At 45.2% G+C, this 13,905-nt stretch overlaps 2 protein-coding genes across 2 annotated transcripts in view; both read right to left on the bottom strand.

The window, feature by feature from the left end:
* Positions 1-13,905, bottom strand: part of LOC146204801 (nose resistant to fluoxetine protein 6-like) — a 43,381-nt gene continuing 29,476 nt past the window's right edge. Inside the window, exons 14-15 of the mRNA XM_084605205.1 lie at positions 10,146-10,288; positions 1-590 (exon numbers count right to left, since the gene is read on the bottom strand). Of these exons, the coding sequence (XP_084461331.1) occupies positions 396-590; positions 10,146-10,288 (338 nt within the window). The 3' untranslated portion in view covers positions 1-395. The remainder of the gene's footprint in view (positions 591-10,145; positions 10,289-13,905) is intronic.
* LOC146204802 (dnaJ homolog subfamily B member 6-like) lies at positions 3,945-5,573 on the bottom strand. Its single transcript, XM_084586561.1, has one exon. The coding sequence runs from the start codon at positions 5,330-5,332 to the stop codon at positions 4,079-4,081; it is 1,254 nt and encodes a 417-aa protein (XP_084442687.1). The 5' UTR covers positions 5,333-5,573; the 3' UTR covers positions 3,945-4,078.

Here is a 13,905-nt window from a genome sequence, read left to right as displayed (position 1 = left end):
TTTCAGGCGGCGTTCAGACCCACGACCTTAAGGTTGCGAGCCAGGCACGCAACCGACTACACCACTCATTGCACGCTTCTACACTTTAGAAACAAGCTGGGGAACTATATCAATGTGTGGTCCTAGATGTAAAGTGTAATCTTAAGACTGTATGATGATGAGTGTGTGTATTTAGAGAGGACCACGGGGCACTATCGCATTATACAGTGCCCACCTAATTTTTCTTCATTAACGAACCATATACGTACACACATATAGGCACGTGTGCCTCGGACGTTGGCGTTCAGACGCATGTAAATGCTTTATAGGAACGAAGTGAGCCAACGTTTGTAAAGGGTTTAGGCATGCGCAAAATGCTGCTCGCATCAGTTGTACGACGAGCAGACGCGGCGTGGTCACACAGTCGACTTCTGGGTGGCTCCCGGCTGTGGGCTGCATGCCTTGTCGTTGGTTGGTGGCACCGCCGCACCATGGTTGGTGTCCCCATCGCAGAGAAGCTTCTCGAGGCGCAGAACAGGTGCCTCAACGCACAAGTGCAGCATGAAGGCGAACACCACACTCAGTGAGAATACTCCAAGTGCCGTGGTCAGCTGCAGGCGTGGAAAGAAATAATCGGGGAGGTCAAAGAGTATTGCTTGCAGCATGTTACGTGCTCGAGCCTAAATAGCAATGCAAGAGTCAGTCTGATTCGTCAGTGCCCCCTCTGATTTCTATGGCACGTTAGATGGGAGTAGTAAACACTCGCAACAGACGTTAGGCGCGGCTATTTTGAAATGTTGGGGTGGCGGGAGCTGCCAGCCTAAACACCAGAAAGGAAATTTTTTTTTTCCTCATTGCTTATTTAAATATAGGGACAATTGACGCTATATATATATATCTTCATGAACCCCCTTCCTCCTTCCTTCATATTTTTAATGTATCTTGAGTTTGCTTCAAATAGCATAGAACACTTTCTCATGAATGAAGATTGTCTTTACTAGAACCTCGTCATTTGCAACTGCTTGCTAGCACGCTCCAATGTTGTTACCAAAATTTCGACTCAAAAACAACTATTTGAAGCGTTGTTGCATGTACACTCGTGCTGTAAAAAGATGGAGGGGTAGGCTTCTGAGTGGCATTTCGCGAGTCCTTTGATGCCAGTAGACGACATCGTTGAGGATGCAAAATATGGGCACCAGTTCAAGCTAAACGCTTGAAAAATTTCGATTAAGAAGAGAGCAGGTGACTCGCCTTCGGCTTGGGAGGGCATAGTTGCAGCCCAGTGTGCGGGATAATATGAAAAACAAGAACCGCAGAAAGAGACGGGACAGAAGTAAGTGACATGGGGTGGACTAAATTTAGAGGCAACCGCCCTGTGTGGTCATCTGTTACTGTCCCATCTCCTTTTCCGGTTTTTGTTCTTTACTACGCATTTGAATGCCTGTTGAATATTTTCAATGACCACAATTTTCCTATTGCAAGTTTCCCACTTGAAAAAAAGGTGAGGGTCTGCTCCCTCGACTTTAAAACGCGCTTTCTCAAAGACTTTCTCACAGCACAAACACCTTCTAAAAATCTAAGCAAGATTTGTTTAAAGAGGGGCAAAGTCTAACAAGTCTAAGGGTGTTGCATTGAGGCAGAGACGTTTGTATGCAATGACTGAAGTTCCAGGCACTACACTCATCCCAAACCAGGTTTGGTTACAGCCGCCACCGACAGATAATCACTATAGGTGCCTATTTATGTCTATACGAGGAAAGAATTGTCACCTTGATGCTATATAACTGGGGATTCTTTCAAATCTGCAATTTCGATTGCTTTTTGCCAGCTTGCACGTGGGAAGGGCCTTTATCAGAGCTTTACAGTAGGTGGCTACCATCAGCTCTAGTAGAATGATACATGCCGCTATACACCATTACCCAGACATGGCCGCTGCACTAGCTCGGCCACGTGCTCGCAGCCGATAGTTTCCATGGGATGAAGACATCCGACGACTCTTTTATTTCACATGAACCACTCGTCTTTGTGTAGGGATAATTATGAACAGGAGAAGCTCTGTAACCGACTTTCTCTGGGCGGACACCTGGACCACGGCATAAGGGAATTGACAAATGCCACAAAGAAGAATGAGAGAAAGAAGCATATATATGTATGCCATGCACGCTTTAGAAAGAACATCGACGACACATTCAACTTTAAACTATTAATCGCAGGCACCACTCAGTCAACAATCAATGTTATGCTCATCATTGCTTTAAAGGCAAAATGGTTTGGTTGGTTGGATTGTAGGGTTTAATATCCCACAGCGACTCCGACGATGTGAGATGCCGTAGTGTAAGGCTCCGGAAATTTTGTCCTCCTAGGGTTCTTTAACGTGCACTGACATCGCACAATACTCGGGCACCTTTGTTTTCACCTCCATCGAAAAACGACCCCCACGGTTGGTATTGAACCCGCGTCCATGAGTCTAGCAGTCGAGTGAGCGCCCTGATCGTTGAGCCACTGCGGCAGGGCACAAAGGCAAAATGGGTTGGTGAAATTTTCAATTTGAGGTTTGCAAGCCCATTTGGTATTTTAATAGGGATCACTCAAGTCACTGATACATGTTACAGCGAACATATGAAACTGAAACCAACTCAATGATATATAGGGTGTTTCACCTAAGCCTTTCAGCCGGTTTTACAAAAATAGGAATTTTGATTTAGAAGAGCACTTTCCTAGCATATCACTGCCAACGGTGAACTGCATGAGAATACAGCTAAGATGCTCTTTAACTGATATTTGAATACTCTTATGCTGTTGCTTTCAGACTTCTTATTTAATGAGAGGTTTGCAGCCCACCATAATATGAGATCAGTTTGTGAAACTAAAAAATGTTTGATACACACACAGAACGGAAATGCATTAAGGAACGAATACACATTTGGTATCCTAGCTGAGATGAAGAGGAAATGAATGTAGCTGGGGCATGTGATACAACTGGTGGTCAGTGAGGGTAACATAGATGATTCACAGGGACGGTGAATGCAGCAATTGGTAGTATAATGTCAGGTGGGCTGCGAAGACATGGGTGGTTGCCGCTGGTGCGGTGCACGACTAACTGGAGATCATTGTAAATATGGTAAACATGCAGTGGGCGTACCCAGGCTGGCAAGGACATATATATTATATCAAAGTTTTAAAAATTGCATAAAGGATGTTCGGAGACAATCAAAAGAAAGTATTTTCGCGCTATACCTGGGAATTGTGAAGACATAGACGCACATAAATACCAGCAGCTGCAAACAAGAGGAAGCGTTATGCACGAACTCTACCAAAGTTGTCATGGCTTCTGGCATGATTACTTTGTGGTCACTCCACTTAAAATAAATTTGGTAGCAGTTGCTCATTTCATTGCCTGTTGCTCTGCTTGTACAAAATTACTGAAGTACACATGAATACACCAGTTCCCAAGATTACCTATTGGGTTATAGCGGTAGCGAATTATGGCCTGGCTCAACGCCATTGAAATTGAAACAGACTGGTTCAACAGAAGGAAATTTATTGGAGAAAACTGTGCTACAAAAAATATGCAAGTCCTGTAAAACTGTATCTGCACAGAGGCTGCAACCAATTGATCAGTAACAAGCAGGCTTTTCACAGAAAATATTGACTCCACTTATAGTACAATTCCTCGTTTCTTTCCTTGTGCAAACAAAGTTCATCTAATATTTCAGGTAAGTTTGGGTTTAAAGAAATTTTTGACTATTTAAGGGCTTTAATGTAACACGGTGGTTTCAACATACGATATCCTTTTTTGCATAGCCAGAAATGGTAGTGATTGTAGAAACATAATTCGGAAGACCCATACAACAAGAAACTTTACAATGCCAACATTCTGCATGATCAAGTTGTGGTCTGCGTGTTGCTTGTCAAGTTGTCGGGCAACCTTTTTTTTTTTGAGGGGGGGGGGGGGGGGGGTAAATAATTCGCTTTCAAAGACAGTTGAAATGACTTGTTCTGACATGTTCTTTTTCGAAGCATGCACATATTTTCACTGCTCATAAATAGCCTTGCAGGTGTAAATATCTGATGAAGGCCGGGACTTGCGCTGAAAGGATTAGCTCGCTTTTCTGTGCCTTGACTTCTCCCGTCGGGACGAATTTCCAGAGGTCGTACTGCTTGCGTTCTCCGTAGTATCCCTCTTCGACATCTTTGACTTTCTTCCCTCTTTTTCCCCCCTGAGGGCCTTGCTGGAACGGCTCTTGCGTTTGTCGTTTTTGCTTTGGATTCCTGATGGAGCGCTGCAAGGCGCAGGGCCGCTGTAAGCCGGGGGAGCGCTGTAGGCCGTGTTGGATTTACCACTCATTCTGGAATTGCTGCTGCTGGGCGTGTTCTTGGAATGTGAGGGATACTTGGCAGCCGAAGGCTGCTGCGCTGCCCCGTAAGGCGAGGACATGCATTCGTCTCTTCGCTGATGTTGCTGCAGCTGCTGTTGCTGTGGCATCTCCCTTCGCTGCTGATGCTGCGGTGTATCCCTTCGTTGCTGCTGTTGCTGCTGCTGTGGTGTCTCCCTTCGCAGATGTTGCTGCTGCTGTAGTGTCTCCCTTCGCGGATATTGCTGCTGCTGCAGTGTTTCCCTGGGGTACGCCGGCGGTGGTTCTTCGGCGTCGTACCCGTCTTGCGCGATGCCTTCGACTGTGCGCGACACAAGCTGTCCATCCTCGAAGCAGAGTACAGTCTTCATGCCGTCCTGGATGATAATACGGGTCTCGATGCACCTACCATTCACGTAGCGTACCGAGGTAACCTCCTGCGTTGGCATGCCGGCATAGCCTGATCCATTACCCATGCCACCATTGGCTCCGTGCGGCCCGAACAACAGGTCATCTAGGTTGATAAGCAAGCCTGAGCGGAAAATGCTGCCGAAGTTTTGCTGGTAAAACGGGAAGCCTCCCGTGAGCACGGTAGCTGCGCGTGGCCCGCCGCCCACAGGAATGTTGCGGAAGATATCTCGGAATGAGTTTGACGAACCGAAGAACTCACGGAACAGCTCCTCGGGGTCACGGAAGGTGAACGCAAAAGCAGCGCCGCCGCTGTAGCCTCCGTTGCCACGGGAGCCTGCGCAGTCGTTCTGGCGATCAGGGTCGAAGCTGCTGCCACCGTATAGGTCGTACTGTCGCCTCTTAGATTCGTCGGACAGCACTTCGTACGCCTGTGAGATTTGTTTGAAGCGAGCTTCAGCTTCAGCCTTGTTGTCCGGGTTCTTGTCAGGATGCCACTTTAGGGCTAACCGCCGGTAGGCGCGCCGGATGTCCTCCGGTGGCGCGTTGTGCGGGACCTCGAGCAGGCTGTAGTAGTCACTTCCACTCATGGTAGTGCTGGCTAATGCACGCTCATGCCCTCAGGAGAGCACAATTTTGGGAGTGCCCTGTTAAGGGACTTGGATTTTCGGTGCTGTGCCAATGGCGCTCACCGGCGGAGTAGTGCTGCCGATGGCGCTGCGGCCTCCTTGGTGCTCGCGCTCTAAGAGGGCTTCTGTCTCTTCTTTGTCAGAACAGTGTCCAGTGCGTGTCGTGGTCCACACAAACGGAAACGTAGGATTTTATCTCGTATATTTTGCAGCCAGGCACCTACGTCCCCGAAACAAAACAGCATGCACATTTTTTTTTTCACTGCCGCTAGGCTGATGCCTCGCTGCTGCGCCAGGTGCATAATGCGTCCCGCTGTGGGTGCCAGCTTGAACTTTAAGGCGAGGGAGACGCAGAACACACCGCTGCCCCCAAGAATGCCATTTTGCATAAATCGGCAGGTGCTTTATTCAGCATAGTACCCACAATTCCCGCTAGCTCCTCTGGTGGTGCTGCAAGAGGGTTTACAAAAGTAAGTCTGGCAACCATGAGCGGCACTGTACCCGCGCTGGCAGCCATATTTTGTTCGCTCCATCTGTTCGCTTTGGTTCGCTTCGTGTCTGTCCGTCAGCGCCCGCCGTTCTGTCCGCGCTTTTCATGTTGTAACCTAGTGTGCTGTGCTTGGACCTCTCTTTTGTCCCTGGCGGTGTCTGTTAGCGAAGCCAAGAAGCGTATTTTGACAGCCGAGGCGTAGAGGTTACAAACTGCTCTAAGAGTCTTGCATTGGCCCCTCGTCGATCCACGCAGCGTCATCCGTATCCAGGTACAGTATCTAGAGTTTTCTAATGTGCAGATTTTTTTTTTTGTCTGTGTGCCTTTGCTATTTACTTTAACGACTATGAGAGACGATCGCGAGTTTGCTTGGTTTGCGCATCAGAGTCGCTCATCCCACTGCTACCAGTGGGATACTTGTTGGTGAAATGAGCGAGGATGCAGTTTGTTTTGAGATGAAAGAATCGTGCGTAATTTGACGTAAGTCGGAATGGCGCTTAGCACTTTCCTGCCTATGCCGTCGATGCAGTTATTGGCACGGGTCTCGGAAATAGTCGGGGGCTGCGTAAAAAAAAAAAAAAATGTGTTATTGTAATTTCTGCTTTCAGTCAGTGAAGATTGATTGGTGTGCAATAGGCAATGATGAGATAATAAAATATTTGTAATTGGCGAATTGATGAAATAAAGCAACAAAAAATAAAAAAAGGAAAATTGAGGGCTTAACGTGACAAAATGCTCAGAAGGAAAAACCAGTACTTGGTGAAGATTTAGAATGTGTAACTGATTAATTGAAATAATTGAAGAATGTGTTTAAAGGTGTCAAATTGCTCCGAATAGAAAGGCGATTGTTGCTGACCCTGATTATTAGTGTATGAAAATATAAAACATTAAATAAAATAAAGAAACAGATAATCGAAATATAAAAAATAAAAGCTAAAAAATCCAGAAAGGAAGAATGAAAGCGTGTGCGTGAGAGACGCTATCGCGTCATACCCTTAACGGCGGAGCTTAAGTGTCCCCCTAATGTTTTATAACAGTATTACATAATATAAATCTGACTTTATGAACACAGCCAGTTGCACCAAGCACATTTCGCAGTAATGTGAGTTGACTTTTCAAATTTCTTTTCGTTTCAGCCGAGTTCCTCTTCCTCCGAGTTCCTCGAAGCTTCCCATGACAGCACTTTCATATGAGGTTAAGGCTTCAAATGTCTGCTATCTGACAGAGGGAATAAACAAGAAATCGGTATATTTACAAAATCAACTGAATTTCAGGTGGCTGTCAATTAGCGAACCATCGGGCGACTCGATAAAACGCACAAAAGTGAGCAAACTTCGTTATTTTATCGGCCGCAGTAGTAGGTATGAAGGCACAGAATGCAAACCTGAGCTGCGCGCTCTGGACGTGGACCGGACTTCGCATGCATTATCACGCGATAACGTCTTTCGAAACGGACTGGACGTGAGCATATTGCAACACACTAGTGGGATGTCATCTTTCCCTGCTTTACTGGACGCCGCGGGTTTGGCAGCTGCTTTTGCAGCGTGAAACACGCACCTCGGGCTCACTAGACAGCCGTATTGCTCTCTGCACCAATCACTACAATTTCGTACGACTGTGAAAAGTAGTTTCGGTAATCATGTCCTTGTCTTAAATCAAATAGACAATGGTAAATGCAACCTGCGTACAAAAGGTTTCAAGGAACGTATTTGAACTATGGCGTTTGATCGGTATACATGCATTGCTCCTTCTCCCGTGTCCTCCATCGAAGCATAAGCTTATCCTTCAAGTTAACAAGGCTCCATAGCACGCAAAACAACCTTGCTGTTTTAGGTGATAGCACGTTCTGTGAGTTAGCTCCCAGTCAGAGGGACGTGCAGTAATGCTTTACATGATGCAAGTGACACTTGTAAAGCCGATTAGGATTGCAAACGAGCGGTCGCATACACGTGTATACCTTGTTTCCGAGCGCATCTACGACGGTGGGTTGCTGTAGAAGGGTACGCAGCAACGTGCTGGCATCATTCCGAATAGAGATTGGTGCTAGCAGCGACTGCTGTGATGTTAAAAAATTAAACAATCGCTTGTGATCATTCCAATGCACCTTGCGGTGCAAGCACGGGTTCCACGAAGGTGCACATTGACAGTGTATTCGATGGGAGGCGAGGGCGGACTGAACAAGACATGGCCGCCCAGCACAGTTTCTGTCTCTTTCACTAGATAGCGTTAACTTTTGTAAAGCCTCTATTATGACAAACACTACCATGTTGTTGTGGCTGTAGGAAGAAGGAAAAGAAAATGCACAGGCCTGCTACTGGCGCTGTAGCTGAACCACCTCCTCTGCCTCGTGCGGACGGAAGAGAAGAGAGAGAAGAAAGAAAAAGAAGAGGGAGAGAAAGACGCGCGCCGCAACAGCCGTCGTCCACCACCGAAGCGGTGGCGGGTGCAATGACGGCCTGCAACAGATAAAATTCGGTGGAAGGCTAGCCCCCGCCGTAAGCGGCGGTAACCTACCTGTCCGAGCCCCATTAGGGCCAGGAGCAGCCACCCTCCGTCCCCTCCCACAAACCCTACCATGCAGAATTGCTTATCGTTTCTTGCGCAAACGCTCGAACATGGTCGTCACGGATCAGTGACGTGAGATGTGCGCTCAGGTAAGACAAAAACTGGTAGCGTGCGCAAGAGTTGATGAATATGTAGCATACAGTGCACTCAAATATTATTTGGGAGTGAATTCTTGTACTTATATTTACTCTTTTAGAAAACACTCTTTGCCACATCGGGCGTCGCTATCGATGTGAACAATTAGACCATTTAGTCAAAATGAATTTAAGAAAAAAACTTTCCAATGTGGAGCAAATTTTTAATTCGGGAATAATTACTCATTAACATCCGCCCAAGCACAGTCATGGGGCTGTAAAGGAAAGATATACAGCTTTTTCAAAAACTTCACAACTGAATACAAGTTCAAGAGCTGAAATGTTTTCGCAGCACATTGGAGCGCATTTTGCTGCTTTTCGTCCTGCCCGATTACATCCTCAATGCACGCGCCAACAAACACCGTATCAATCGAAAAATGACAAAAAAGAAAACTAACGTAAAATAGACCAAAGTACATTTACTGAGTTCTGATTGAACTGCGGAGGTTCGATATCCATATAGAATCCGCAGGCACGTTTCCTCTCGTGGATTCGGACGCGCCTCAGATCGCCGATTGGAATTCGCCACTATCATTACGCAGCATGGCGTAAAACAGCTTCTAAGAGGGGTTTAGAAGCACTTGGCGGTGCCTATTGACCGCGCGTTCCACCCGAGTGCGACAAAGGTTGCACAAAGCGCGATGCTTCGTGTGCCTGAGACAAAGTTACTGCGAGGAAAATGCAGAAGGTGCACACATGGTCGCGGGCAGACTTTCTCTCCTGTTCTGAGGCACAGCGCAGGTACAGCTCTGGCAGCAAAATTCGCATTTTTTCTTCGCGAATTTTTTTCGCGAATACAGCTTGTTTGGTTGAATATGCATCACAGTCGCCGTAACCCAAAATTGGGAAAATCGATGTCAGAGAAAATACGCACGTGATTTTGTATCAAAATTGTGATGCAACCGTTCTTTCTGTAACGTTCAAAGTTGTGTCAAAACATTTAGCTTACCATCTAGCCTCCATCTGCTATTCGAAAAAATTACGAGGGACTTTAGCGAGTAAAATAGTGAAAGGCGAAAGCCTGAGTGCCACATTCTGCTGCGCAACTGGCACTAATTAGTAATATAAATAATTGGCAATTAATTATTATTTAGTTTATTATTCAGTAATTGATTAATCACTTATTTGATTAGAACTTAATTATTCCCTAATTAATTGTTCAGTAATTAAATAATCAGTAATTGATCGTTGATTGGCATATCGCCATATAAGGCACGCGTTTGCGCATACCGTGGGGGTGCTCTGTGATTGGTCGATAACCCTATGACGTCATCCCGCCACGGCCAATCAGACCCGCCTCAAAAGCGGGACACATTTTGCATGACGTATCAAAGGCTTTCGCCTTAACAGGAGGCTAGTTTGCGATACGAATTCGAACCATGTACATGTACATACAAGAGATCACGAAGTGTCCACCGAAAAGTGAGACAAATATTGCGCCTTCTTTTCCCCCCAAAACCTACCTGCAAAATAAAAAAAGCTAAAGGTATTGGTGAAAGGTGTTAAGAGTGCTATAACATCTATGAAGCTAGAGCGTCTCCCTAATTAGTTTTCTGAAAAGGGAGCCCAGCCATTTTCTCCTTACCTGAAAGTACTCATCCGTGTTGATGTATGTCCTCAAACGAAGCATCCGTGTCACGTAGAGTAACACGTGCACCAGGTAGATGCCGTACGTCAGCCTCGATATCGGAACAAAGAAGCCCCACGAAAGAATCTTGTTCAGTACACCTGTATGAGAAGAATGATGACTTAAAAATTTTCTTTTTCACGTTTTTGTCTTGTCAGGTGGATAAACGTGACCGGTGTCGCTACATATACATATAAACAAATAAAAATAAGGCGGTGGTTGAGCTCATGTCCTCCTGCGAGCTCTGCGGAAAAGAAGGAGAGATAACTGCTCGGTCCCCCCATGTAAAGTCTCAACAGAGAAAGAGATTTACAAGAAACAGTAGTCAGGCTGGCCAGAATTATGATTCTCTGGTCTGCTGCTCTGTTGTGAGTAAGATGGAGAGCAGAAGAAAGTACGTTGTATGATGAGAGGCGTTGGGGAGAGTTGAAAAGCACGGAATGAAAGCTATAGCCAAATATGTACCCATGCTTCGTATTGTGTAAGTATTGCAGTAGCTGCTGGGAAAATGAGATTAAAGTCACGAACTTGACAGCTCCCTAACAGAAAATGAGTATCAAGTTCGCGCCTCTAATATTCCTTTCACGCCATCTGATCTAATATTCAGAAAATTACGGCTGCAGCTTTTTCCTTGGATTGGATACAAAGCTGCAACTGTAATATACTGATGCGTCATGAAGCGGTACACTTTTGTGCGGTGCTCTTCACTCTTTAGTATCGCGAAACCGACACTCCACTGTAGAAAGTTGTTTGCTCGCAAAATATATATTTAAAACTTGTTACGTGTGCTGTTCAAATGATTTAGTAGAACGTTTTACAAAGTAACAGGCTTGCGTCATAACGTGGTTGTTGCCTCTGACCTTGTTTAAATGTATCAAAAGGACTGGAATTCATGAGGAATATATTACGGCTCCAGAAGGGCCCTAGCTAACGTTAATACTTTCAAGGGGCACACAACCCGAACTAGGAATAAATCCTGCAAACATGCTAGCAGGCAGCTTTGATGGTATACTCCTTTAGTCGTATGTAATAATAGGGGGGCACTTTTGCTGGCGCCACTAGGTTTAATGTAGCCGAAAACCACCTTAAAATACGCGTTCTTATTACGACTGATAACATTTGCGCCAGGCATGTAACCGCGATGTTTTTAACGCGATAGCGTTAAAGGCGCGTTCCCCAGAAAATGCGACGTTGGCGTTGTGAGCGAAAAATGCGCTGGATATGGCGCTGGCAGGCGGTAGCTGGCAGCTCACATGGTTTAGAAGAACGTCAATGTGGGCTAGATGGTGCATACTATTCTAGACTGAAAATAATACGTCTAAGAAGTGAAAAACACAAGAGAACGACGCAGGACGAGCGCTAACTTCATCTGCCCTTTATTCACTGCCAATGCAGCAAATATAAAGAAATATCAAGGCATGCGCATGAACAACACGATGCATGAAACAAACTGCTATACTTCAATTCCACTGCCATCGCGTCGAAAGACTGAATTTTGTTTCTAGGTGTTGGTATTGACCCTCACCTAAACTTTCATTATCATATAGCGGAAACTTGTAAGAAAATTTCATTTGGGTTACGCGCACTAATCAAAATCCGATCCTTTTCCCAATCTACACGTTACTATCACTGTAGTACGCTTTCGTCCACAGCAACTTAAACTACGGCATTTCATCCTGGGTAACGCCTAACATGTTCATCTTTGGCCATTAATAAAACTGTAAAAGCAAGCCATACGCATCATAACCTCCTCCCCTCGAATGTCACCATCGCGTATTTTGTTCATGAATTTAAATGTTCTACCCCTCTCGGCTTTTTATATCTATAATATCGGTATTCTATTCTTTAAGATTCTTCAACATCAGTTCCCGTTCGGCATTTTGCCTCCCGGCATGATAAAAAACAACAGCGTTACACGGGTCTCTCTACGTAATAATTTTCTACTACCTAAGGTCAGTACTAACTACGGGAAACAAGGACTTCAATTTTCGTCCATATCATTTTGGAATTCTTTAAATTTCGACATTAAGCAAACTAATACAATTTCTTTGTTCAAGTTGAAATTAATTTTTTTTAATTTGTGATTTCTTTATCTTTTGTGTCGCGGAATTCATAAGCGTTTTTGTACTTTTTTCTGTATTCTGTTTTTGTATCTAACTCGGTCGGCAATGCACTCTTTACTATGTATTTCGTTATTTATTTTCAGTGTGCTTCACAAATTTTCTTACAATAGTATTATTCTTTATGTTGCCTATCGAAATCTTTACCATGGGAGGTCCCACCTGCGGTCTTGTACCATGGGACCTCTCGCTGTATATTCTTGTAAGTTTTTTTTTTTTTTTCATTCAAAAATAAACTTTCAACTTCAACTTCAAGGTATGTCATCTCGATTTTGAGACGAGATGACATACCTTGAGCAGTTTGTTTGATGCGTCGTGTTGTTGTTCATGCGCATGCCTTGAAATTTCTTTATATTTGCTGCCTTGGCAGTGAATAAAGGGCAGATGAAGTTAGCGCTCGTCCTGCGTCGTTCTCTATTGTGTTCGTTACTTCTTAGCCCCATTATTTTTCAGTCTAGAACAGCTCACATGGCCGCGCACTGAACGGGCATAGGATTGCCTGAAGTTACTTTTTCAAGAGCTGCCAACTCTGGTCTCTCGTTCCATATGAGAAGGTGATATCAGAATCATCCCGCCAGGACCCTTGCATTCACGTTACCTCTAGGCTACGCAAGCACGTTGATACCGATTGGTTAAATGGGGGCTTTATATGTTTGCTAGGTGGTAGCCCACGCTATCGCGTCATACTCTTAAAGGCGGAGTTAAAGTTCCCCATATTTTTTTTTTTCCTGGAGGGGCCCAAGGTATATTATTTTATCGAGGTGGCGAGTTGCTGCGTGGCGCATGCCTAACAAGTATACAGTCATGAGTATTGAGGGGACCTCTCGGCCACCAGGTCAGCGCTACGAAATAATCCGAGAAATTCATGCACCTTGAATTCCGAGAGTTACCTAGAGAGCTACCCACAGAGGTAAGAGAGTGTCTAAAAAATTAGGAGACGCTTAAGCTCCGCCTTAAGAGTGAAACGCGATAACGTTAACGGACCCTATCTCGACGTTTTTGCGGTTGACGTTCGATACTATCTACTTGTCATGCGATTGATTGAGAATTGCTTCTGTTTGTAGAGTCTTTCTTTTCTAGACACGAGACGGCTCTGATTCTGCTCCATGTCAACGGAGAGCTTGTAAATCCGCTCATGGCTTAGCCGAGCACCCCAATTTCCGACTGCCGCCTCGCCCGCCATGGAGCCGCCGCGAATGTGCGCCAATCACTTGAAGCTGCGAAAGGCCTTCTGGGATTTTTCCCGCAAGCTAACACGCTAACAACGCGACGAGGATAATGGATGCAGTAGAATGGAATACAGAGCAGTAATTTAGAGTCTTGGCTTGAAAGGCCGCACAGTAAGGGAGACGTTCGATGAGATGAAAGAGGTTTACGAGGAGGTTTTTCCACCATTCAATGCAGTCAGTAACCGACATCATCAATTATAATAGGTTAGGACTTGGATGGAAATGGCTCCTATACTCACCTATGAGCACACCATCCAGAAAGTGGAGGTCGCCATTTTGGAAAATCGCCGCATAACAATTTTAGACCTAAGAAAAAATGTCAAGTGGGGTGTCTGCGACGAAGATAATTCAAGGCCATCCGTATATTCA

This window comes from Amblyomma maculatum, chromosome 1 (assembly GCF_055883805.1).
Source record: "Amblyomma maculatum isolate TAMU_Amacu chromosome 1, ASM5588380v1, whole genome shotgun sequence".
NCBI lineage: Eukaryota > Metazoa > Arthropoda > Arachnida > Ixodida > Ixodidae > Amblyomma > Amblyomma maculatum.
This window is presented reverse-complemented; position numbering and strand designations above follow the sequence as displayed.

Coding starts and splice junctions, on each gene's coding strand:
- LOC146204802 (XM_084586561.1), bottom strand. CDS start 5,332: ATGAGTGGAAGTGACTACTACAGCCTGCTCGAGGTCCCGCACAACGCG.